This window comes from Gracilinanus agilis, chromosome 1 (genome assembly GCF_016433145.1).
Source record: "Gracilinanus agilis isolate LMUSP501 chromosome 1, AgileGrace, whole genome shotgun sequence".
NCBI classification, from domain to species: Eukaryota; Metazoa; Chordata; class Mammalia; order Didelphimorphia; family Didelphidae; genus Gracilinanus; species Gracilinanus agilis.
In genome coordinates, this window is record NC_058130.1 from 392021234 (window position 1) to 392048775 (window position 27542).

At 34.7% G+C, this 27542-nt stretch overlaps 1 protein-coding gene across 2 annotated transcripts in view; it reads right to left on the reverse strand.

Moving 5' to 3' along the window:
- The window catches only part of WDR7 (WD repeat domain 7), a 486248-nt gene that overhangs the window by 441406 nt on the left and 17300 nt on the right, over positions 1 to 27542 (reverse strand). For both annotated transcript variants that reach the window (XM_044664595.1, XM_044664587.1), the window contains exons 5-11: positions 26259 to 26335; positions 25306 to 25425; positions 22151 to 22296; positions 21418 to 21520; positions 16076 to 16217; positions 15708 to 15956; positions 14411 to 14631 (exon numbers count right to left, since the gene is read on the reverse strand). In XM_044664595.1, coding sequence (XP_044520530.1) covers positions 14411 to 14631; positions 15708 to 15956; positions 16076 to 16217; positions 21418 to 21520; positions 22151 to 22296; positions 25306 to 25425; positions 26259 to 26335 — 1058 coding nt within the window. The remainder of the gene's footprint in view (positions 1 to 14410; positions 14632 to 15707; positions 15957 to 16075; positions 16218 to 21417; positions 21521 to 22150; positions 22297 to 25305; positions 25426 to 26258; positions 26336 to 27542) is intronic.

The following is a 27542-nucleotide window of genomic DNA, read 5'->3' on the forward strand; positions in this document are numbered from 1 at the left end:
TGTACACAGAGACTGATATACTGTGGTAAAATTGAATGTAATGGGCTTCTGTACCAGCAGCAATGCAATGACCCAGGACAATTCTGAGGGATTTATGGTAAAGAATGCTACCCACATTCAGAGGAAGGACTGCAGGAGAGGAAACATATAAGAAAAGCAACTGCATGAACGCATAGGTCGGGGCGGACATGATTGAGGGTGTGGACTCGAAACTACCACACCAATGCAACCACCAACAATTGGGAAATTGGTCTTGACCAAGGACACATGACAAAACCAGTGGAAAAGTGCGTCGGCCATGGGTGGGGGGAGTGCGGGGGGTGGAGGGGAAAATAGGAGCATGAAACATGTAATCATGTTAAAAATGATTATTAATAAATGTTAAAAAAAAAAAAAGAAAAGAAATGAGAACTCACTTATGAAAAAAAAAAATATGTAGCATTTATAAGATCACAGAATCAGAGCTGGAGGAAATCTAATAACGTTATCTAATCCAACTCTTCCATTTTACAAATAAAAAACAAAAAGACGCAAAAAAAAAAAAAATTCCATTTGGGGTCTTTTAGTGACAAGTGAACTGCTCCTCTTCCCCAAGCCTCAATTTTTTTTTTATGTCTTATGGTAAACTGAGGATTAAAGGTTGGTACTTCTCTTGGAATAGGCCTGTATCTTGATAATTATTTTTTGGTTTCTTTCTCCTGGGTTTCTGCTTGAGCTGCCATGGAGTTGGTAGAGAAAGTAGGAACAGTAGGAGAGACAGGTTGATTAGAGTGAGAGGTAGTTTCAATAAGTTGAACAATAATTTTGGCCATTTGAGAGATACAATCTTCAATGTATGCAAATCAAATCTCAAGGTAGGCAAATTGTATCTTGATTAAGCTATCTTTCCATTGTTTCTTCTTCTTAGAGAGAACTAGGTAAATTATTTGGTAAATTTGGTATATTTGAAGTAATCCTATCAGAAAAAATACTCCCCAAAATGATAACAGGCTGAAAAAAATCAGAAAAGGAGCAGAACCAGGAGAACATTGTACCCAGAAACTGATAAAATTACGGCACAATTGAATGTAATGGACTTTTCTACTAGCAGCGATGCAATTACCCAGGTCAATCCCGAGGAACTTATCTGAAAGAATGCTATCCACATCCAGACAAAGAACTGCGGGAGCAGAAACACAGAAGAAAAATATATGATCTATCATGTTGTTCGATATGGATATGATTAGGGTTTTGATGTTAAAAGATCACTCTATTGCAAATATGAATGACATAGAAGTGAGTTTTGAACAATGATACATGTATAACACAGTGGAACTGTTTATTGGCTCTAGGAGGGGGTAAGGAAGTGGGGGGAGAATCATGAATCATGTAACCATGGGAAAATACTATAAATTTAAAAAATTTTAATTAAAAAAATACTATTTATAGGACATACAAGATAGTCAGGCTTCTTGCACTTTCACACCTCATCTGCTGATGGCCAGGAATAGTCAGCTTGATCACCTATTCTATTCACTACATTGGGAACAAAATTATTTTTAACAATTTAAAAAATGAAATCTGCCCTCAAGGGCAGAATCTGTCATCATCAAAAGCAGTCAAAAGAATTAAAAAGATCTGAGGTTCTAAAAATACTTTCAGCAGCAACATCACTGGAAAAACTATACCAATGGACAAGTTAGGTGGTTCAATGAATAGAGAGCCAGGCTTGGAGACTCTACCTGAGTTAAAATCTTGCCTCAACCACTTCCTAGATGTGACCCTTGACAAGTCACTTAACCTCATTTGCCTAGCCCATCCATACCATTCTTCTGCATTGGAACCAATACTTAGTATTAAGTCTAAAACAGAAGGTAAGGATTTAAAAAATAAAATAATTGTACTAAAGACAAGACGATTATAAATTATTTAAAAATAAATACCTACATACATATATGTGTGTATACTTACATACATACATATATATGTATATATATGCATATATATATATATCTCAATGCTACTCTTTTTAGTTATAGAGAGCATTCTTATAGAGAGAGTAGAAAAAGTATTTGTAAAAGGAAAATCTTGGTTCTCTTTGTCTATTCTGAGTTTACACTTGTGAAAAGGGAATCCTTTATTCTCTTTGCCTAGTTGGAGTTAAAACTTTGTTAACAATAACTTAAGAACTCCTACTTAGTACCTCACCATATTGTGAGGACAGGATTAACTCTCCTTTTGTCTACTTTTGAATTAATCAACAAAAGGAGGGGAGGGGACACAACCCATACTAAACCCTAAAGTAAGGGAAACTCTTACTAGAGGAGTCTGTGGGGAAGTCTGCAACCCACAGTGCTAAACTGGGTGACAACTCAGAAATGTGTGAATCCAAACTGGGTGACAAATCAGAAATGTGTGAATCCTGGGAGGAGAGTTAACACCTTTAAGAGGTGACAAATCAGTCCCACAGACACTGGCCCTGGGCAGGGCTAGACAGTTTGGAAACTGTGATTGGCCCCTGTGAAGAGGGGCAGGAACAGGAAAAGCCACCATAAAAGCCAAGAAATCTTTGGGCTGGGGTAGTCTCTCCTGAAGTTGAGTCTCTTGGAGAGTGTCTCCTGGAGATAGTCTTCAAGGGAATTTTGCTGGAGACTGCAGCATGAATCATGGCTTCAACTAAGATTCTGATTCCTGGACTACTTTGTTGGGTAAATGAGATGGGCTGACTCCTTTCCCAGTTTCCTAAGAGACTAGCTTCCATCTTGGAGGAGGCCTTGTTGTTAGTCACTACTGGCCCTCCTGGATGAGAACTAGTATAGGTATTTTCTCTAATCTCTCTCACATTTCTCTACTTTATTGTTTCCCCTCTAATTTGGTAAATAAATTTCTGACTTGAGATATAATAACTTTAGGGACCATGTTATTTCATATAATTTAAGTCCAACCACTAAATTTAACTTTTAGATATTTGTGTCTTAGTTCAATTGATCTGTTTAAACCTTATCCTCATACAGATGTGAAAGGGAATTCTTTATTCTCTTTGTCTATTTTGAGTAAATCAAGAAACTCCTACTTAACACTTCCTTAGCCATCAAGTAAGAGAATTCACAAGTCACTTACTTAGAGAGCTCCACCCTTTTAACTCAATCAGTCAAAAATTTGTGAACCCTTTGATAAGAGTTTACATCCTCAGAGGATGAGAGGTAGATCCCTAGACATTGGCCCCCTGGGCAGAGCTAGGCAATTTGGAAGCTGTGATTGGCCCCTGTGAAGAGAAGAAGGGACAGGAAGTGATGTGGGGAAAGGACTATAAAAAGTCCTGAATCTTCAGCTTGGAGCTTCTCCTGGTGACTTGGCTTTTGGAGGTAGCTTTGGACTTGACCTTTGGCTTGGACCTTGACTTTGGCTTTTGGATTGCTCCTTAGAGGGCTGCTCCTGGATCTTCTCCTTTGGACTTCTTCTTGGGTGAGTGAATAGCTGGCCTTCCTTTCCTGGCTTCTAAAGAGATTAGTTCTGGAGAGGCCTTTCTTTCCTGGAGGAGGATGCACAGGTGGAACCCTTGCATAAGACACCACTGGGTCTACTGGCCTTGCCAGAGCTGAGCCGTTATTCAGAGAAACATTTAGTGTGATAGGCTAGCCATTTTCTATACCCTTTTCTTACATTTCACTACTTTCACTCATTCCACCTCTTTGTAAATAAACACTACTAAAAGTCACTTGAGCGGTAATATTTTAAATTGGCAATCACTATATTTCCTTAGAATTCACATATTAGCATAAAAACCTAATTTTAAATTCTTAGACAGAAAACACTGTGATATATATATATATAGGGAATCTGGCCAAAGTCCATAATAACGAAGAATAAATTTGTTTATATTCATATTGCCAAAGGCAATTATTGGCTTGAGACATTGAGATTTAAGTAAAGGTTTAGAGATTAAATTAAAATTATTCACATTCCACAAGCATAATCAAAATTTATCAGTCTCCATAAGGTAAAAGTTAGATGTAATTATCACCTGAAATAATTCTGTATAAATAGAAAAAGCTTTAAACAATGAAACAGTTTTCTAAACTTAAGAAAAAGCACAGCCTACAGATTTTTAAGTGGAAAGTGCCACAGACATTATATAGCCCATACCACTCAGATGAAGAAACTATAATCCAAAGGGCCTAAGTGACTAGGTCATACAGGAAGTCATGTGCAGGGATGAAATTTGAACTCAGATCTTGACTACAAATCCAGCCCTCTTTCTACTGTATTTGCTTGATGTTCTTTCTCTTATTGACAGTAAACATGTTAATATACATAGGCATATACTATTCTCTGTCCCTTAGAGCAACCAAGTAACTTGAATCTCCTAATTCAAACTTTACTCTTTTGGGGAAAAGAGTAGACACATATTCAGTTGTGACCTGACATTGCATTTTCATAAGCCAATGGAGCCCCCTTCTGGATGTATATGTATATGCAGTTAGTAAGCTTTTATTATAACAACTACTCCCCATTCCCTTCCCTCTCACCCTCTTCACTCTCCAAAAAAAGCCTGGGTACAATAAATTAAAAGAAAAATTATTTTATAACCAAGTATGTGCAATTAGCTATCCTCCTCTCAATAGTTAAGCATAGTCTTGGTATAAAATATCTATTAAAATATTTAAACCCTTTACTGAATAAAATTATTATAGCAGAAAAACAACCTCAATCATTTGTGTTAAATGAAGACTGAAAAGAATGGAGTGAATTATTTTAACATATACATAATTCCAAAAACAAATCTTTAGTACATTTTCCACTAAACTTCTCACAAGCCTCTAAAAAAGTTCTGCTATATCAAATAACCTTAGTTGCCCCTTGGCATGAGTATTTCAATGCATTGAAATCACTAGATGACAGATGGCAAGCAAAATCAATGGGACTGCAAGAGAGAGGGCTGCACGTGTCTCCAAGCCTCCAATCTACCCTGTCCATTTCTACTCCTGAACCACGAAGAATATACTGAAGGAATATAAAACTACACAGAAAATACATATTATCTAAATCTCAGTTGGTCCTTTATCAAAAGAGACCAAATCTGCCACTGATATCTAATTTAGTTTCTACCATACCAATTAGCTATTACAAATTAAAGCTCTTCCAATCAAAAATCAAATACTGACTGGATCCCCAACTGGACACCTCTCTCACAGCAGAGGATCTTTACTAAGAAAATTTATGAATTGGCTTTATGAAAAATAAAATATTCTGGAATGAGCTTCATCTATTGTCCCTATGTATGCTTCAAATTCACATCTGTACCAAAACCCACATTCTATTCCTAACCTCAGAGAACGATGATTCTCCTCTTTACCAACCTTTTAGTAGAACCTTTGATCTTATGTTCTCAAATCTCTATGAACTTATTCCACTGATCAGTCTCTCTGTAGACTATTGTAAACATGTTCTAATTGGGTTCACAACTCAATACAACTACTAAAATTATCTAAGGCACAGGTTATTCCATAGATGGGGGGGGGTGGGGGGGAACTTCAGTGGATGCCTGATGAACCTAGGATAAAATAGAAATGCAAATGCAAAGACATCAAGCATCTCCCAGGAACAAAGACTCTTTTTTCATACCAAGAATCTATTACTTTGTTATCAGGCTGCAAGACAAAAAATATAATAGTCTCTAATGAAGTGAAAATTAATGTTACGAAGAATGTGATGAAGAAGGGTGAGCAGACTACAACATACAATCGAAAAGAAACTTCAAAGAACAGACCTAAAAGAAATCATGGAATTATATTCTAGGAAAAGGGTAACAGAAAACTGACAGAGAGCCCATGTCCTGCTCAGCTATCCCAATGTACATATATAAAGGGCTTAGCAAAACAAAGGTAGGTGCTATTATTTTCCCCATTTTAACTTTTGAGGAACCTAAGGCAAAAGGAGCTTGTGACTCTTCCAGGGTCATATAGCTAGCAAATTTCTGAGATTTGCATTCAAACTCAGGTTTTCTTGACTCCAGGCCCAGAGCTCTATTCATTTTGACATGAGATGTCTCATGGATAAGATTTGTGCAGAATGGATGAACTTTGATGAGTCGGGACCTGCATCATAGAAGAGAAATTCTAAACAATGAGATCACAGATCCACTTAAGAATTTAGCTATCTTTTCTAAATAGTCATATGTATCAACCAACCAATCAACAAATATTTATTTGGACCCTACTCTATACCAGTCATTACCAGTTAGTCAAAAGACATTTATTAAGTGCCTTCCATGTACCAGGCAGTTGTGCTATACAATGGGATATGAACACAAATAACATTCTTGCCCTGAAAGAACTCATATTCTAATGGGAGAGATGACATGCAAATAACTATATAATACAAGATATATAGTCAATAAATTAATAAGTATTTATTAAGCATCTAATATTTTCAAGTGCTGAGCATACAAAGAAAGGCAAAAAGGGAGTCTCTTCCCTCAAGGACCTCACAACCTAATAGGGAAGACAACATACAAACAACTATATACAAATATATAAATAAATTATATATCAAATAAATAAGAAATAACCAACAGAAGGAAACCACTAAAATTAAGAGATAGGAATCACTAATTAATCAGGATATTCAACTAGCCCAAATAATCCAAATGTGAAAAATTTAAAGGATACTTTTTGTTTTTAATAAAATAATGCAAATTCCTAAAATTATTCCCACTGCATTTCTCAATAAATGAGAAGCAACTGGGTTTCTTACAAATTATATTCATTCTCAAGCATAAAGTTTCAAAATTTAGAAAAATACAACATTTCTCTCCCTTTATATGCCTTTAAATTTAAGTGACACAGTACATAAAATGTTATACCTGGAGTCAGGAAGACCTGAGTTCAGTACTGGACTCAGAGACTTATTACCTATGTGACTGACCTTAGGCAAGTCACTTAACAACTGTCTGCCTCAAATTCCTCATCTGCAAAATGAGGATGACAATAATAACACCTAGCTTCCGGGGTTGTTGTGAAATCAAATGAACTATTTGTAAAGTGTTGTAAACTTTAAGGTACTAAATAAATGTTAGCTTCTATTAATGTTATTATTTAGAAGAGAAAAAATAAAAATAAAAATATCAATAAGCAAAATACATGGTTTCAATTTAATTCCAAAAAAATTAAAATCTGCCGATATTAAAAAAAACTAACAACATCATTAAATTGTATTTTTCTAGTAAATATCAGATTTCTAATGGAAAGATGTTATAAATTATTTTTATTCAGATGTTATCAGTCTTATGAAAATAAATAATATTGTGTCACATTATACATTTATAAAATTTAAGAGGCAAATTTTAAAATAATTTATAAAACAGTTTATTTTCATAAAATAAGAGAAAACTTTTTCATTTAATATGGAACCAGAAAGAGGCAGAATGACAGAGTAGATAGGGTGCTAGGATTGGAATCAATAAGGTAGTTCAAATACTACCAGAGTTATATACTGATGAGACTCTGGACAGGTCATTTTATTCTTTATGCCTCAAGTACCCCCCCTCACTGCTAAAGGAGTTTCCTACAAAAAAATTACAGAGGGGGCAGCTGGGTAGCTCAGTGGATTGAGAGTCAGGCCTAGAGATGGGAGGTCCTATGTTCAAATCCGGCCTCAGACACTTCCCAGCTGTGTGACTCTGGGCAAGTCACTTTACCCCATTGCCCACCCTTACCACTCTTCCACCTACAAGCCAATACACAGAAGTTAAGGGTTTAAAAAAAAATTACCGATTCTTTCCATGTTTGCTATGAAATCAGGTGTTGTACTGGAATGTCTGAATAAGGCTCTAAAGTCAATTATGAGATCAACCTCTTAAGCAAAATTTGAACAACTCATTCTTAACTCAAGTGAATAAAGATTAGAGAAAGAAGAAGGCTTATATGTCCAAAAATATTTATGGTTACTCTTTTTGTAGTAGCAGAGGACTGCAAACTATGGGGTACACATAAATTGAGTTTGTAATGGAATGCTATTTTTACCATAAGAAAGGATGAAGGTATAAAAGAGGCTGATCAGTAGGATAGATTAGAAGCAAAACATACAGAAGTGAATAAACATAGTAACAATGTATTTGATAAACCTAAGAGCCTTTTACTACTGGGGAGAAGGATTCACTATTCAATAAAATATGCTGGGGAAAAGCAGATTTAGACCAATACCTATTATTATATGCCAAAATAAGATCCAAATATATACATGACTTAGATATAAAAAATCACATCATAAACACATTAGAACAGAAAGGAAGAAATTACCTTTCAAATCTATGGATGGAAATAGTTCATTACTAAACAAGTGATACAGAGGAGTGTCTGGCACATAGTGAACATTATATAAATGTTAGTTATTTCTGTTGTTATCACACTCAATAAATGGACAGTATAGTTATGTAAAAGTAAAATTTTTGCACAAATTTAATGTAGTAAAAGTTAAAGGGAAATGGGTAACGTCAAAAAATCTTCAAAACAAGTTTTTCTGTTAATGGTCTCATTTCTAAGATATTTAAGGAATTGATTCAAATTTATATGACTAAGAGCTATGCCCTGATACATAAATGATCAAAATCACTTAAGAATTGACAGTCTTCAAAGGAAGAAATCCAAGCCATCAACAATAGTAAAAAATGTTCTGAGTCACTAAACATTAAAGAAATACAAAGTAAAAGAAATCTAAAGTTCCACCTCAAACCTATCAAACTGGCAAAGACAATAAAGAAGAAAATGGAAACTGTTAGAGGGACTGTGGGAAAATGGTTAAATTAGTGTAGTACTGGTACAACTGTGAATTCCAGAAAAGAAATTTGCAACTATGTCCAGAGAGTTACCAAACTGTAGAGATCTTTTTGCCCACTTACAACTCTATGGAGCCTATATTCTACCCCAAAGAAATCAAGGAAAGAGGAAAATTACTTAAACATATAAAAATATTCATATCAGCTCTTCTCAGAGCAGTCAAAAATTAAAACTAAAGAGACTAGTATTAGGGAATTGCTAAATAAATTGTGGTATATGATTATGGTGGAATACTAAAATGCCATAAAAATGATGAAATGGACATTTTCAGAAGAAACTAGAGAACTTTGTGATGATCTTTATGAATTGACAAACTGCAAAGTAACCAGAATTAGGATAATATAAACAAGGATAAGAATATTGTAGAAAGAAGCAACTTTAAAAGTATTCAGAATTCTGATCAATGTAATGATATACCACAAGTACAAAAAAAATAAAGATGTAACATATTATTTACATGAAAGAGAGGTTATTAATTTAAGATGAAGGGATAAACGTTTTCAGACATAGTCAATGTGGGAATTTGTTTTGCTAGAATATCTAGACACCTATTGAGGGATTTGTTTTGTTTTTTAATTTCTTCAGGTAAGGGAGGGAAGGGTGTAGCAGGCAGATTAATTAAAAATGGTGTTATGAGGTGGGGGCACAATTTGTTTTAAAAGAAATGATGAAATGGGGCAATTTTAGGGAAACCTGACAACACTTAAATGAACTAATCCTGAGTAAAGTGAGCAGAAATAAAACAACTTATATAATAACAATAATAAAGACAAATCATTTATAAGACTTGGCTTTTGATCACACATGTTAAAACCAGTGGAAATGTGCACTGGATATTGGGGGAGGGGGAGGAGGGTGAAGGGATGGTGAAGGGCAAAGTAAAAACAAGAATCATGTAACCATGGAAAATTTTTCTAAAAAAATAAAATATTTAAATCCAAAAAAAAAGACTTGGCTTTGATCAACTCAGTGGCTAATCATGACTCCAGGGGACCAGTGATGGATGACCATGCCACCCCTTTCCTGACAGAAAGATGATGGACTCAGGTTAAAAACTGAGACATAAGTTTTGGACATGGACTATTCGAGAAAATGTTTTCCTTGATTGAGTGTGTTTATTATAAGGGTTCTATTTTCTTTTTATTTTATCTAATGGGAAGAGCAGAAAAGGAAAAAAGATCTAATTTTTTAAAATTAAAGCCAAAATTCCCATTTTAGAGATTTTATTATCAATCCTCCTCCAAATAAAAGAAATGTATAGATTGTGTAATGAAATACATTTATATAATCCTTATTAGATACTCTTTCTGACCTTTCAGAACAAGATAAGAAGTTCTGCAAAAGTCTTCGAGAGCCTAGGCAATATGACAAGGGAACATTTACAAGCAAGACCATAACAAACAAAAGGTGAAAAAACCTTAAAGCAAATATCAAAAATGCCAGAAAATAAAATACTACCACATCTTCCTACTATTTAAAATATCAAGAAATATAAAAAGATATTGTAAAGCAGAGAAAAGAGTACTCTAGAGGAAAGTATAAAAAGAATCATGTAAGATGGTCAAATGTAAGCTGTTCCCCTCCACAGAGACTGTTTTGGTTTGTGACTTCAAAACTCCAAGAGATGGGCTCTTTGAGGAACCTGAACAAGCAGTCTGTCTGCTCATCAAAGACTCAGCAGTTGTATCCTTGAGAGAACATACATTGCTGAATAAAAAATATAATGTGTCCACATCAGTGAGGGTGTGTGTGTGTGTGTGTGTGTGTGTGTGTGTGTGTGTGTGTGTGTGTTCTTTCATGCTAAGGAGACATTAGCACCTTAACAATGAAAATATCTAGAGTGGGAGTGAGTATGCATTACACTCACATAGATAGAACTGTACATGATATCTAACTAAGCATGTCATAAGTATAATGACATAAGTGGTGCTACCTCTGCCTCCAAAAGTACATACCTACTACTATCACTAAAAACCTGATCTAAAATTAGGATGAAACTTCTAAAGCTAAAGCCTAAGATGTATAAATGAGTCAATTGCATATAATGTGGTTAACTTTGAAATGTACAACAGAGTAGACAATTAAATTTGATTTTTCATCTTAGCCTTTTTTTCTCCTGTCAAATAGTCCTTTTGATCTTTAAGCTCCTGAACTATGCTTTAAAACTGTTAAATCATTAACTTAGCAATTGTTGTTCTACTTGTAAAATATCATTTGCCATATAGGTGGTTATCATCTTTAATCAACATTCTTCTACATATTTCCATATATTCTTTTATATTGCCATGTTCCACTGAACCAAATGATTCCCTCCCCCAAAAATCTATTTTCTCTTACATATATACACTTAATATAGTGGAGGTGGGGAAATGAGTCAAAACCATTACTTCAGCACTGTGAAGAGGTGCCAGAGAGGAGAGGAATAGGCCTGAGTCAGACTAGTCCCATGGAGGCTAAAGTTCAATTTTGAAACAAAAAATGAGGCACTTGAAGATTATTCAGCAATTAAAAAAAACAAACACATTTCCTTAGTCATAGCAAAAAGGTTTCAATGAGAATATTCACTGAGGACACCTAAAGTTGATTCAGCTAATTGAAGTTCTCTTGCTTTAGTTTAACTATCATGATCCACCAATCAAAGCATCAAGATGTAAGGCCTGCTCCTGGCACCTGTTCTCTGGCAATGAGAAAGTGTCAAGAGCTTGAAATTTTAGTTCCTTGAGTCAAAGAAGACTAGAGAATAGACTCAGTATCTGTTAAGGAAAAGCTAGCTAAAGTGTAATAATGGGAGGGAATATTGCTCCTATCTAATGGGTATAGGAAAATGAAACCAGTTTCTTTTCAGAAGCTAAAACACACATCATCAAGGTCATAATCAGTTTCCACAAAGGAGTATACAAATATAATTCCTTCATATTTCAGAGGATACCTTATTTCACTGATAGGAGTATGCTCCTTCTCCTTTGAAAGAGGTAACAATAACCCTTTCACAAGACTGCCTTCATAAATTGCTATGGGCAAAAAATACCATATGACTGCTGACTCTCTAGTGTTGAGCCTCTGAAGCTGGCTACAGAAGATAAGAAATGGTGGACAGATAAGAAATATATAGGCTACTGCTTGGTTTCCCCAAGTAGGACTTACAAGAGCTCACACTCCTTTGGAATAATCTTTGGAAATCTAATCACCTCTAACTATAAAAAGTACTTATTCAAAACAGTACTTTATTATCAGTCTCAGAATTTTTTAATTCACCCTTAATCACTAATTATGAATAAAAAGAGAAGGCTGGCATAATAAGAATACTGGAAGATTTGAATTCTAGCTCTCAATGTAACTATGACTGGGCAAGTCACCCAACTACTTGGGATTTCAATTTCATTTTCAAAAAATAGTCCAGCTATGTTAATAATGACTCACATTTATATGCTACTCTCCAGTTTACAAATATAATGGTTAAATTGGGATTTTGACTAAATAAGAGTTGTAAAAAAGTGGTCACCGATTATTATCCCTTAAGTCAGGAAAACTATTGGCAGCTTTTAACAATTTTGTTTAATTGGAATATTAGTAAAAAAAAGGGAAATGTGGAAGGGAAAGAGGTAAAAAGACTACCTAGCCTACCCTAAATACTGATCTGGTGAAATGAAGTTCACTCCCTGATAGAGTTCCAGTCTCCATATGGGAATCCTAGTCACTCACCAGCAAGCTGGGCAGGATCCAGGCAAGTTCCCAATGCAGAAAAACACTCATGAGCTAAGCTCACTGAGGCAGCAGTGAACTGTGTTATTGGAATTTGGGGTTCTTGGGGGTTCATTAAGCTTTAATATTTAGATATATGATATAAACTTCCTGTGGACATTTAAGGGACTTGAAAACTATATTTTTCATGATTCAAAAAGTTTCCTTCTTATGTAGTGACATGAGCCAACATAAAGCGAAGCTTAAATAGAGAGAACTTGATTAGGACGCTCTCTTTCGTAGGAAGCAGCCAGGTGGGCAGAAGGTAATGGAGGGCGATTTGAATTAGATCTTAGCAGGCACGTGGCCTTCTTAATTACCAATATGCCTTTAAATAAACTATTAATACTTATGAATATATCCATCTATATCAATATTATTCGTAACAGAACCCTACAAGAAAGTCCTTGACTCCAAGAAGCTCCAAAGCTGAAAGTCAAAGTCCCAAAGCTGAAAACTCCAGTCAAAAGGCCCAAAGCTCCAAGTTGAAGTCAAAAGTCCAAAAGCCCCAAGGAGCCATCCTCCAAAAAAGAAGTCCAAAGGAGAAGATGCAAGGAGCAGAGACTCCAAAGAACTCCAAAGGAGAAGGGTCAAGAAATCCTTTGGACAGGAAGTCCAGGACTTTTTATAGTCCTTTTTCCGCATCACTTCCTGTTTCTTCCCCACTTTACGGGAACCAATCTAAGTCTTTCAATTTGCCTAGCACTGCCAAGGGGGTGGGAGTGGCCTCTGGAGTTGTCACCCACTCTAGCAAGTGACTTGTGAACTCTCATACTTAGTGAATGGTAAGGTACTAAGAAGGGGTACTTGAGTTTTTGATTGATTAATTTAAAAGTAGCTAACTGATAGACAAAGGGCTTGAGTTACTCTTCACACAAAGTACTTTTCCTCATTCCAGAAGTAGTTATGTACCTAGAATCCTCATGTTATATATGTCATCAAATGATAAACATGTGAGCCAGAACTTGAAGGTCAGGTCTTAAAGGTTAAAAAGAACAAACAAACTTTCATCTCTACATCCTTTCCAGTTTTAGAATTCTATGAGCTTTGAAAAATAAACCAAATTTTTAAAAATCACCATTTTGTAAACTTTTTAAAAGAACCTGAGAAAGATGGCAACTGTCCTTTTCTAAAAGCTAGAGGAATAATTTAAGAAACAATTTCAATACAGAATTTCAGAAACTTTTAGACTTCAGAGTCTAAAAACAATGACATTGATGATATCAGTCATAATCTAACAACACAAACTACATGAATTAAAAAAACTAAAAAGATAAAAACTGGCAGTGGCCCTATTACTATATGCCCCATACTTCCACCCAGGAGGTAGGATTGCAGATTCTTCTCATTTGTGATTTAAGCAGAGGTTACTTACCTTAGTATTTCCTAAAACAACCTCAATGTGTTGGCAAGCACAATGAACTCTTGCTACATACAGAAAGGTAAAGATAAGATTTTTTAATATAAAATAGCCTCAAGAGAAGGCTAAAAGAACAGAAAGACTAGAGAAACTGGAAAGAGGTGACCAAAAAAGGATATCTAAAGATGATGAAGACAAATTGATTTATCAGGTATATGCTAAGAATATGATACTTCAATACTGTTGAAATTAAAATTCTTCATTCTATTGATTGATGCATTCAGTGGTAAATAAACTTCACTTGCTTTAAAAAAAAGGACAATTAAATAATGCTTTTTACATACTTTAAAAATAAAAGGTTTTTTTAATCTCATGAACTCTTTCCTTAAGCGCAAATGAAAATCCATTTACTTGCCTTTGGCAAAATGATCAGCACTATCTCTGACTCAAAAATGATTTCCATGCTAACTGTGGTCTCTTATAATGAACTTACACTACAGTTTTCAGGTGGAACAAGGAGTTGAGTAATCTCTCCACCATGCACACAGAAGATATGTTTCATTTCTCCAGAAAATATGTCCCAAATAATGACAGAAAAATCCACTCCTCCAGAGATCAAGTATCTTTGGTCATAACGAGCTGAGACCTGATGAGGATACAGTAAACATGTAATTTTGTTCCGATGACCCCGAAGAGTTCTGTGAGGTGGCCAACCTGTAAATGAGATTTTGTTTTTAAAATGAAGCAAAGTTCAAGTCAAAGTTTTTCAACAAAATATGAATTTAGACATTTAGACAAAAATAAAAATAAAAGATTATTGTACCCAAAGCTTTATTTTCTACATTTAAATCATTTTAAGAAATTCAATGATAGGTGATACATGTATTAAGCTAAAATTCTTTATATATTGCTCTTTTGTTGTGAACTAATTCAAACACTGATCAAATTAATAGGAACAAAAACAGTAAGTCAAGACAAGAAGCATTTATCAAGCTCTTACTATGGGCCAGGCACTATGCTATGTACAGGGGACAGAAAGGCAAAAACAGCAACTGTTCTCAAGGAGCTCACAGTCTAATGAGAGAGACAACAGGCAAATCCTTATGTGCAAACATGTATAAACAGGATAAATTAGAGCTAATCTCCGGTAAAATTATTATTATATTTTTATTACACATTATTATAATCAAAGTATTAAGGGAGATGGAGAAATGCTCCTAGGGGAAGGCAGGATTTTAACTGAGGCTTAAGGAAGTCAAGAGGCAAAGATGGAGAGGAAACATGAGGAAGAGCCAATGAAAATCCTCGGAATCAAAAAATGCAGTATTTTGTGCAAAAACTAGCAGGGAACCCAATGTCTTCTGGCCCACAAAGGATGTGGAGAAAAGTAAGTCTGGAAAGGTAGATAGAAGCCAGAGTATGAAGAGCTTTAAAAAACAAAATAAGGACTTTCTATTTGATCCTAGAAGTAGTAAAGAACTACCAGAGATTGTTAAATGGTCATGTGATTGTTAAATCACATGGTCAGACCTGGGCTTTAGGAAAACCAGTTTGACAGACGAGTAAAAAACAGACTATATTGGGAAGGAAGTGAAGCAGAGACAGACCAGAAGACTATTATGATACTCCAGGCATGAGTTGACAAAAGCAAGTCAGACACCAAACATTTTATAAATATTAACAGGACACAAAATTTAAATATGTTAACATGTTTAGTGTTGAGTATTTTTAAGGAGGTATCTCTAATAATTCTTTTCAAAATATAAGCTTATAAAACTTCATTTTATTACCTCTCCGGAGCATATGTTCCCCCTGTAGTAGCTGGACTATGGCAGTTTGTGTTGCTGGCACAATAATTATGCTTCCATCTTCACGGCCACAAACTAGTCGTCCATGGGATGGAATGTACACACTCGCTGTAACTTTCAAAGGTTCATTGCTATTAGGAACCACACTTAATTGATCTATAATTCCAGCAGGTGAAGGAGTGAGTTTACCAAATGCCTCTTGTAAACAAATTGAAGTTGTCATCTCAAATCCTACAGGTGATTTGTTTAAAAATAAAAAAAGGAAAAAGATAGCATTTGAATGGATAAAAATAAATCAAAACCAACAAAAAGTACTTATTTGTGCTTCTTATTAATTGAATTGCTGTTACCTTCTGCATTTTCCTGTTTTTCAAGTATGTCTGGTACATTCCAAATACATAATCTTCCTGAAGAGTCTCCCTGAATAAGTAGTTTATGGAAGCAATCCGTACCTCCATAAAAGAATCGTGTAACAGGAGGGCAAATAAACAACTGGGGGAAAATAATACACATTCAAGTTGAATTTTCAATTATGTATTTAATGTTTAGTAAAGACACTTAAAACATCAGCAACATATACTTAAGATATATATATTAATTAGTTTTCTTTTGAACCAGGAATAGAAAAAGTATGGCATTTGTATATAGTTTTAAAGGTTTAAAAGGTTGATTTCTTCACAAAAACTCTGCAAAATAGGGAGTCCAAGTACCAAAAAGGCATTATTAAGACAACTCTGCCATAATAATATCTAAAATTACACAGTGGGAACTGGAATGACCTCCAGGAATTGATGCAGAGTGAAAGGAGCAGAACCAGGAGAGCATTGTACACAGAGACTGATACACTGTGGTAAAATCAAATGTAATGGACTTCTCTACTAGCAACAATGCAATGATCCAGGACAATTCTGAGGGATTTATGGAAAAGAATGCTACCCACATTCAGAGGAAGAACTGTGGGAGTAGAAATACAGAAGAAAAACAACTGCTTGAACATATGGGTTGATTGGGGATATTATTGGGGATGTAGATGCTAAACAATCACCCTAGTGAAAATATCAATAATATGGAATTGGGTCTCAATCAATGAAAAAAATAAAATACAATGAAATTACACAGTGGTATCTATTTTTTCCAAGACTGAATCACATTTTTATTTGTCACCAAAAACATTTTCCCAAAGAAATAGGTACACACAGAATTTCCATGGTATTAATGTGTTCATGGAACTCTAACCTCCAAATACAATACATGTGAACAAGGAAGTCATATTTTTCACAGAGTTGGAGTATGCAGTGGTATTTAAAGGAAGCACAAATTTACCTTCCATGAATTGTGAAACAATTACACCTTTCTGAGGCAAAGTATTTTGTAATAATAATGATCTTGACATCTATTAATCAGTTAGAACTTACTATTATTTAAATAGTTTATACTGATTTTTCATAAGAATTCCTGTCAAGATTATCTTAATAAAAAACTCTCCATTTTTATAATCACTGTGATGCAATTATAAAATTTTACAACAGAATAGGGACAGAACCCATGATTTCACTGATATAGGGAATTTCCAGAAAAACTACAATTTATACTTTTAGGGTTGCCTAGAGCACTGAGAAGTTAAATACCTTGTAGTGCACATAGTGCACAGTAGCCAGTAACATACAACCACCATGTATCAGAGACAGGATTGAACCAAGATTTTTCAAGCTGCAAAGCCAGTCCTCTATTCACTATACTATGCTTCCTCTTAAAAAAGATTTGGCACAACCCTCTAATTATAGAAATAAGGAAATTGTGTAACAGAGGGCTTCTATCACCTGTTAGTGACATAGTCACAATGTGAACCCAAATGGCAATCCAAACAGGCATTACTTACACACCCCATATGAAGATATATCAATAATGGTGTCATGGATTTTCATATAGACACAATCTATCTCATTGCAAGAACTCTGTCATATTAAGTATCACATATCATATATATATATATATATATATGTATGTATATATCTATATATAAGAAATGTTGAATTTGGCTTAACATTTAAAAAAACAGAAGGTAGCTAATAAACCAGAAGGCTTATAGGAGAACTCAAGTGGATAGATGTAGTTTCCACTTAGAGAACTTCCTAAATACCCAGCTGTGGTCTCTGGGTATTCTAGCCCCCTGTTAGTGAGAATAAAGCAGAATCACTTTATCTAACTGAGCCAGTCACACAAAACGCCTTGGAGACAATGTTATATAAAATCAGTATCTCTATTTATTCAAAGAGAGGACACAAACTGAGGATTAGAACAAGGTGTCCCTAACTCTAAAGGATCAAGACCACAATCTATGTCCCTCACAAGAGGGAGTCTTCCGTTCTTCAAGCTTACTTACCAGTTCCCTATTTCTATCTAGGTGTTCCCCGCAAAAAGCTGGCTAAGCTGCCTATCTATGACCCTCAGTAGTTGGTCTGACTGAGTTCAAAAGCTGTCTCCAAAACCTGTTATGATTGCTCTCAAAATGGCTAAGTCCAACCCCAGTGGGTCTGAACCTTCAAGAAAAACCTCAAAGCCAAACTGACAAGATTTTAGACAAAACCTTCTGGAAAGCTGATAAAAACACAGTAGCTATAGTCAGATCCTTTGTTAGATGTTCTCTAATCAAACAGAGAATCTCCCAAAATGATTTTAGGGTTTTCCCTTCTCCATAGACAGGCTAAGGTAGTCAAGCTCCAGCAAGCCCACCTTTCCTTCTCCCTTCAGAACACAAAGAGTTCCTCTCTACCACAGGAAGTCACTCACTCTAACAGTTGTCCCTTTCAAACTGTTCCTCCTCTGCCCCCTGCCTGCTAAAATCCTTTCTCTAGAGTTGCTAGCATGTGCCTTAAAGACAACCTTCCACTTCTCTTAAATCTTAACCTTATCTCTATCCTTTTGCCATTACACATTTACAAAATGAACAATTAACAACAAATTCATTGGCTAGTATATTATTTGTAAATTCATTATGATGGACAATTATTTTTAGTCTTAGAAAAAAAATGAATAAGGTTAGGCTCCTGCAAGAAAATGGGACTTTATTTCAGAACATCTTTGAAAAGTCAAGCATATAATTTTTAAATTAAATTTGGTATTTGTTAAAAGCATACTCTCTACAACTTATTGTGATAAGCACTAATGGAAACACAAAGAATGAATAAGCAAATTCCCTTTCCTCCTGGGCTATATAACTAGTAATCAATAAATTTTTTAAAATTGTTTCAACAAAAAATTATTTAAGCTGATATGAAAATATAACTTAAGTGAAGTTGGGTAGTTGTTCTCTGTATCTTAAGAAAAATCAAATTAACCAATTTTTTAACTGAAATCTGAAAGTCTCTAAAGTCTTACTGTGTTACAGAAATGTAATTGAGAAAACCGTAACTTCTTGCACCCCACAAAATCCAAAGTATTATTTACTTTAATATAAAAGCAATTCATTTTATACCAATAAATGCCTTAAGAATTGGGCTGAAATTAAATTTAACATGCCTGATAGGATGGGGAAAAGCAGTTGGCCATTTAAAGACACCATGGTGATCATTCTGTCACACAGGTAATAGCCTTCTAATTTAACTGAAGAAGAGAATTTAAGGTGGCAAATTAAGTTGGCTAAATATAATAAGTCCATTTATTATGGAGACTCTTGATTACTTGTGGTTAAATAGATTTTCTTTCCCAAAGCATTCATGACAAATATTTTCTGCCTTGACACCACAGGGAGTAATACAGGATGGAACTAGTAGGAAAAAATTGGCAGAAGCCTGGAAAAATAGAATTCTTAAACTTATTTTTAAAAAGTTACATTCTGTAGCTCAAAGAACACATTGTTAAAACTTAATATCAAATAAATGTTTTTCTATGAAAATAAATTTTTATTTTTGTTTTTAAGATGTAGTCATCAAAAGCTCTAGGAGAATATTCTCTTAAATGATGAACCATTATATTAGATGGAATTATCCTTCTTAATCTGTCACTGTTCCTAAAATTCCATGCTAATTTTTTAAAACCCTTACCTTCTGTCTTAGAAATGAAACCAAGTATCAGTTCCAAGGCAGAAGGGCAAATAAGTGACTTGCCCAAGGTCACACAGCTAGGTAATCTGAGGCAAGATTTTAACTGAGGGCCTCCTATCTCCAGGTCTGGATCGCTATCCATTGAGCCAAATAGATGCCCCCATGCTAAATTAATGTAAATTAGTTTCAGTATTAATTTAATACAAAAATCAGTTTGAATGTGTAGGCAACATCCATAATTCTTTACAGGTCTTTGGAAAATAATAACGTACTATTGTATTACTATGGCTACAGAGAGACTATGCAGAGAGATTCTTTAGGGTCTATGGGACAGAGAAAAGCCTAAAAGGGAGTATTTTAAGCCTCTTGAATGGTGTGAAGCCCAGTGGAAGGTTAGCTGAATAAATGAGAAGGAAATTCAATCCTTCCCAAAGCAAATTTGTCAGGAAGGGGAAATGAAAGCTGAACTTTTAGGAAGAAAATCACATGGTGGCCAGGGAGGTAAGGAGAAAATTATTGCCGAAGATTGTAATATACAATGATGATGATTTTCAGGAGAATTAAAAGAATGGTGGACAGGAAACTATCAACCATCCTGCCTCCCCATCATCTATTCTGTGCTTTCTCGGCCCTGACTACTCACTTTGTTTCATTTACTTTAAAGCTCTATCCACATAATTAAACATTCAGTACAATATTTAACCTTTAAGATAATCAATTTTTATTAAAAAGTGACATCAGTTAATAAATATTTCATTTAATATAGTATATGTCCAAGGTAAAGTATATATAGCAATCATTAGTCAGATGATAGGGAAGGACAATTTAACAGGTAAAGGGATACCAAGATGATAAGTCAGAGAAAGTGATCCATGGAGTAATACCAATGACTTAAGGTAAATGACATATAAAATTTGTCCTGAAATGAAATGGAGGTCAGAGAGAAGGCAGAAGGGTCTAAAAAGGCTAGCCCAATGGAGTCCTATTCTACAACTTTAATGGCACCCATACTTTGGTTAGAGTCCAACAACTGATAAACATATAATATATACTGAGTGTTTCATCAGTCAATAAGCATTTACTATATTCCAAGCACCGTGCTAAGTGTTGTAGTTATATTTAAAGACAAAAACAAGGTCCATTTCTAGAAGAGATTACATTCTAATGAGAGGAAAGCATGTGAAAAATTATACATAATAGATATAAACAGAGTAAATGGAAAGTAACTCGAGGGAGAAAAACTCAGGAGGGCTTCAATTTGAAGGTGAAATCTGAGCTAAGTCTTGAAGGAAGTCAGGAGGTGAAGGTGATGATGAAGGCCATTCAAGTCATGGAAAACAGACAGCCTGGGAAACTGCACAGAATCAGGAGTTGGAGTATTATGTTCAAGGAATAGCAAGAAAGCCAACTAATCAATCAGGAAATCCAATATTGAATGTTTTATGATAGATAGGAGATATTATAATAAATCTTTCCCAAAAGATAGGCAAATATATCCATCAAGATTAGATGTTATGAATTTAATATTGTCTTATAATGAACAAATCATTATGCTGAGCTAATAAGGAAAAAAACTTTAAATATAATCATTTTAAATACAGCTGCTTTGGTGAATCTATGTATGTTCATGTGTTCACAATGCATCTCACCTCTTTATCTTCTCTATCCAAGAGACCATACTGTACAGGAGGAATTAAATTTTCAACAGCCTTTCCAACATCACTGCGGAATGAATCACTAGCAGGTAGACAACTGAGAATCAAAGAAAACAATATTTTCAATGAAAATTCATACTTTAAAATTTGTTCTTATCTCATAATTCCATACCACAGAGCCTTTTTCCACTGCTAAAATTCACATTTTCATAACTTTAAATATGAAATTATTACATTGCTTACCTATAATATAAATTTCAAATGCAATTTAAAGTATCCCATCTCAACAAAAGATTTTAATGTCCCTTTTGATACTTCTAATTGTGAGTTAATCTGAAACTTCATATTTTAATTTTCAAAGTTATGCTTTAAAATTATGCTATAATTTTTCAGTTACAAATTTTAACCATATATTTACTTTAATTTTTCAATGCAAAAGTCATTTCTTGAAGTTTGAGATTAAAAGTATTTTTCTTAGGGGCAGCTGGGTAGCACAGTGGATTGAAAGCCAGGCCTACAAACAGGAGGTCCTAGGTTCAAATCTGGCCTCAGACACTTCCCAGCTGTGTGATCCTGGGCAAGTAAGCCTAGCCCTTACCACTCCTCAGTATTGGCTCCAAGACAGAAGGTAAGGGTTTAAAAAAAAGTACTTTTCTTCATCTACATTTCATGGTGATTCTAATGCCTTGACTTTTTCTTATATTATAACTAGTTATTTATTAAGTACCTGGCAGGTAGTTTATAAATATAAATTTGTCCATTTTCTGTCCATATAATAACTTTATCTGCTGATATGAAGTCACCTCCTGTCCACGTTTGCCCATTTTCACTAGGGCCAGAACATAACAAGGAATAATCTCCAGCATCGAATACCTACAAAGAACCAGAGAGAAATTCAAAATCCTAATTCCATATTACAATCCAAATAAAAACAGGGTAACCTCAGTTAAATCCTCTTGGAGCAAAGTTTCAATCAAAATTAAAAAGAAGTCGATGAGGTAAAGTTCAGGTCTCAGCATTAATTAATGGCAATATCAATTAAGTTGAAAGAGGTAGAAACACTATCCTAAAAGTACTTAAAAACGCTATTTTAGTGAACATAAAAAAAAACATTTAAAAAAACATAGAAAAAAAAAGGAATTTAAGACCAAGCAAGAGATAGAGAACATTATAAAATGTAAAATGAATGACTCTGATTATATAAAATTAAAAAGATTTTGTACAAACAAAACCAATACAACCAAAATTTAAAAAACAAACAAACTGGGAGAACATTTTTATAACAATACTCTCTGACAAAGGTTTGATTTCCCAAATATATAAGGAACTAAGTAAATTTTTTTTTAAATTAAGCCATTCCCCAATTGACAAATGGTCAAGGGATGTGAATAGGCAGTTTTCAGATGAAAAAATCAAAACTATCAATCCCCACACTATTAAAAGGAAATAGAAAGAATGAATAAGTTGCAGCAGGTTTGGACATTTGCAAATGATTTGCTAGGGCAGCTGGCACATGGGCAGAACCAAACCAGTGAAGTTCTGGAATGACAGGATAGATAAGAGGAGAAACTGAGATTCCAAGGGGATCAGTTGATATCTGGACACCAATAAGAGCAAAGGCTTACTTCCTGTGGCCATCTTTGGATAGAGCTGAAGGAAGAAGCTGAGTTCCTGACTCACCTTGGAGGTTCTCAAATCTCAAGAAGTTTTCCCTGATCCTAAATCCTGATCCTGTGACCCAGTTCTTGTCTTTATCATCATCTTCACCTATTCTGTGTGAGCTTCCAAGTACCCAATCTCTATCTTGCCTAACAGAGCCAGACCACCTAGGCTCTGACCTTTTGGGCCTTCTAGCCAACCTATCTGCCTAGACTTTACTGACCCTGCTTTATTTCAGTGGACCAGTTAGTGTAAGGTGTAGTTAGCTAGAATAATCTTAGGCAGACAGAGCATATAGAGTAGCCCAATTTATTGGAAACAAAGTGACCCTTGAGAGTCAAGAAGTGGGGGGAGGGAGTTAGAACTGAGTATGGTATAGTGGGCATTCTCTTCTGGTATGAGGTCCCTTCCTTCTCAAATTTGTACTTCTGTAATTCATTTGAAAACAATAAATAAAAGAATTCAAGCTACAAATTGTGGGAAGCCAATAAGAGAATAAATAAAATCTGAGACTCCTCTTTTGACCCCTTTTGTGATCCTTATGATTTCTTATTGAAAAGTATTGTGGCCTTATTGAAAAGCTTTAAGTTCCTAGAAAACCTGAATTTAAGTGGTTAACACTCTCCCCCTTTGGCCAGGAATGCAGCTGCCTGGTACAGCCAAGGCCAAAACCTTAGCAGGGGCAATTGAACCCTGAGATAATATTCCCCAACTTGGCTTTCTGATAAGAACCCAGTCAAAGTACAATATGGTAACAAACAAAAAACCCTAACATATACAGCTGGATTAAGATAAGTGCTGTATTCTGCCTTGCTCAGACCACTTCTGGAGTTTTTTGTCAGGTTCTAGATAGTGCACTTTAGAAAGAACACTGATATGCAAAAGAATGTCTAATGGTGAAGGCTGCCATATGAATATTAGTTAAGAAATTAAAAATGTTTAGTCTAAAGAAGAGAAGGTTGCAAGAAGTATATGATGTTTGTTTTCAGGTATTAGAAAGGCAATCCTTTTTAAGAGAGATAAAATTTACTGTTTTTGGACCTAGAGGCAAAATAAGGAATAAGGTATTGAAGTTGCAAAGAGGAATTTTTAGGCTTAATATCAGAGGGAAGTCTCCTAAGATTTAGAGTCATCCCAAGGTAGGATGGACTTCTTTGATAGGTATTAGGTTCCCCATTTACTGGAGGTCTTCAAGCAAAGTTTCAATGACTAACTGCTGTCAAAATTCAGCCGTGGCCTTGTTCTATTGTGAAGCCAATGAGACCTTTTGTGTTTTGATATGACACAAAAGGGGTCAAAAGAGGAGTCTCAGATTTTTATTGATTCTCTTATTGGCTTCCCACACAAAATGGTTGCAACTTTCCTTTCCAAACTTACTTCATAAAGTTCTCCTTTCAACTATTTTCCCAAATACTTTTCCTACACTACCAAAAGTTACAATATTTTAACAGAGGCATACACAAAAAAATAGGAAAAGAATCAGAAAGTGGCCTCACCCTTAAAACTTCACACAGATAAGTACAACACAGGAGAATACAAGATAAGGAAGGGAAAAGACACTAAGAAACAGAAGACCTGGAAATCATATAACTCTACCACCAAAAAAAAAAAAAAATAAGGTATCATTTAGCTCTTTATTCCACCTTCCTTCCAAAGATATTCAGCTCCACTATTTTGATCCTAAACTAAAGCAGTTCTAATTTTCTCTGATCTGATAGTGACCCACACTACTCTGGTCATCTCTCTCTGCCTACCTTCAAGGACTAACTCAAGGGTCAGCTCCTCAACGAGGTCTTCTTCATTCCCATATCCAAAAGAGATCCCTCAACTACCTCAAATTTCTCATGTCACTCTATTTGACATCTCCTGTTCACTTTATACTCTAAGCAGGATTGTAATTATTTGTATTCCTTCTTTTTATTCTCACCTCCTCATTCTAGCCTAAGCTCCCTGATAGTAGTGCCTTGCCTAGAAGATACTTATTCAATCTTTGTTGAATTTGCCCTAAAAATAATAGAGTCCCACAGAGAAACTTTCCAAATACTTCCTCCAAAGGGGAAAATTTGCTACAAAAAAAAATGAATATAAATTCAGAAATGAGTACTAAAATATTAAAATGGTCTTTCTCAGAGCTTTTCCCTTAAGTTTAGTAGTAATTGTCTAACAAAATCCACATTGTAAAATATGGAAAACCAGCTTTTTTACTTAACTAGGTAGCCTTACCCTCCAATATTTGGAACACACAACCAAAAGTGACCTTTGGGTGAATGCACAGAAAGAGATACTTTGGCAATTCTGACAATAAATTGGTTTGGATTCTTCTTCAAATATTGGCTCAGTATCCTGAAAAATTTAAAAAAAAAAATCTTGGTTACCAATGAAAACAATCAGACAACAGCAAATAAAATAATGAAGTGAAAAGCAAATTTCCTATTTTCAGCAACCCAGTAGCAAAGAACAAATACTACATCCCAATGAAGCATAGTCAAAAATGTTGAGATATTCAGAACTGAAAGAATATTGAAACATTTTTAAAAGATCATACTAGTGACAAAGAAAGAGAATCAAATTTATTAACTGCCTACTGTGCAACCAGCACTATAGATACTAAAGATACAGAAACAAAAAATAAAGAATGAATTCTCATTCTTACGAAGCTATTATATAATCTTAGGAATATATGATAATCCATCTAGTTTGGTGTTATCTTTGTTTTCTTTTTAATTAAGTCAAATTCCTTTGCTAGAAAGACTAGCACTAGTGTTGGCAGGGCACAGATTTGTCATACCCGCTAACCAAATGCAATACATGAGGCAAATGACAAGACACATCTTTGTTTAGTTTTTGTTATTTTTTTCCCTCAAGTACATTACCATCTAATTTATAAGCTATACTTAGAAGTTTACTAAGAGGTAAAAACCAACTTCTTTCCCTCCACACTGAACTTCTCTATTTCATATGCCAAGAAAATTGAGCATTCCTTAAAATAAACTTTTAAAATTTACTTATACAATTATTAGAGCACCATTTATTCTAAAGTATTCAAGAGACTATAGAAAATTAGGTAGACAACTATCACAAATACCAAAAACAGAGGCCCAAAATATTACTACCAAGAACTGAATACAGAAAGAAGCAATGCTGAGAAAATTGGAGGGATTGATCACCAATCTTACCTGGGTGCCACTAACTTCAGATGTAACAATCCAAACCTTCAAGATTCCTGTCACTGAAACGGCTACAACAGTATCCTCTAAAGAGGAAACAAAAGGAGATGTATAGCATACTTTATCTGATACCAATTTTTATTATAATACAATCATCTTTAAGGAACTGTTTTTTTGGTCTATTAGTGAATGAGCTTCCATACAACTAAGGAAAACAAATATCTCCTGTACTGATATTCTCAGAATAAAAAATGTATATGCTAAACTAAGGTAACTGCCAGTGTCATTTAATAATATTCTACACAAAGTCCAAACAAAAGATTCATGATGTTCTCCAAATGCTTCAATTCATACAAACTGTATCACATCCCAAAGTCCTACATATCTTCTCAAATCAACACATAAGTGTGAAAGAAACTGGACCTGTGATTTTGCTGGTACAGTGAAGTTCTAGATAAGCAAACTCCTTCTATTATTAGAGGTCTTCGCTCTTTCTACAACTTATAGTTCAGCCTTTATAACAGGAAGTATTTTTAATACTCCTGGGGTCTGATTTAGTTAATGAAGATTCTCCCTCTGAAACACAACCCTTCAAAGACAAGAGTTAATGATAAGATGATAATGACACTTGAGAGTGCTAAGTTTGACAAAGTCCTTTATACAAAAACACAATCTCATAGGATCTTCAAGAGTTGGTATGGCCAGAAGGTCACTGGCCATCTTGGTAGGGAGTCTTTACAAAGTCAGCCAGAAGGTTCCTGAACCAATAGCCATAATAGACCAAAAGATCCCCAATAAAGAAACAAGACAGTAAAGCACTAGATGAGAGGTTGTTAAATAAAAACTTTGGAGGATACTAATTAATATTACTGCATTCACCAGACACATCTAATCACTAAGTAACAGTTCCCCCTAAAAACTTCGGGTGGGGTTTTCCCTCATCGTGAACAGCAATAAGTTTGCTCTGAAAACAGAAGTTAAATTTTGCTATGAATGTTGTCCCAACTTAAATAATGAGGACATAATTTTTCCTTGTAACCTTCCTGGTGACAGCTCTGCATTACACTGAATCCATTTTACTTAAAGTCTCCAAATCAGATTCAAAAAATATACAAATGGACCAACTGTAAATATTGCCATTCTTCCCTGATTCCAAAGTTGATGGGAGAAAGATGACTCCCCTCACCTTGGAAAGCCAAAAGGCCAGATTCAATACACAGACAATATTTAGTAATCATCTTCCATAGGACAGGATTCAATATTTGAGTTATTAGTAAACTGAAAAGGACTATA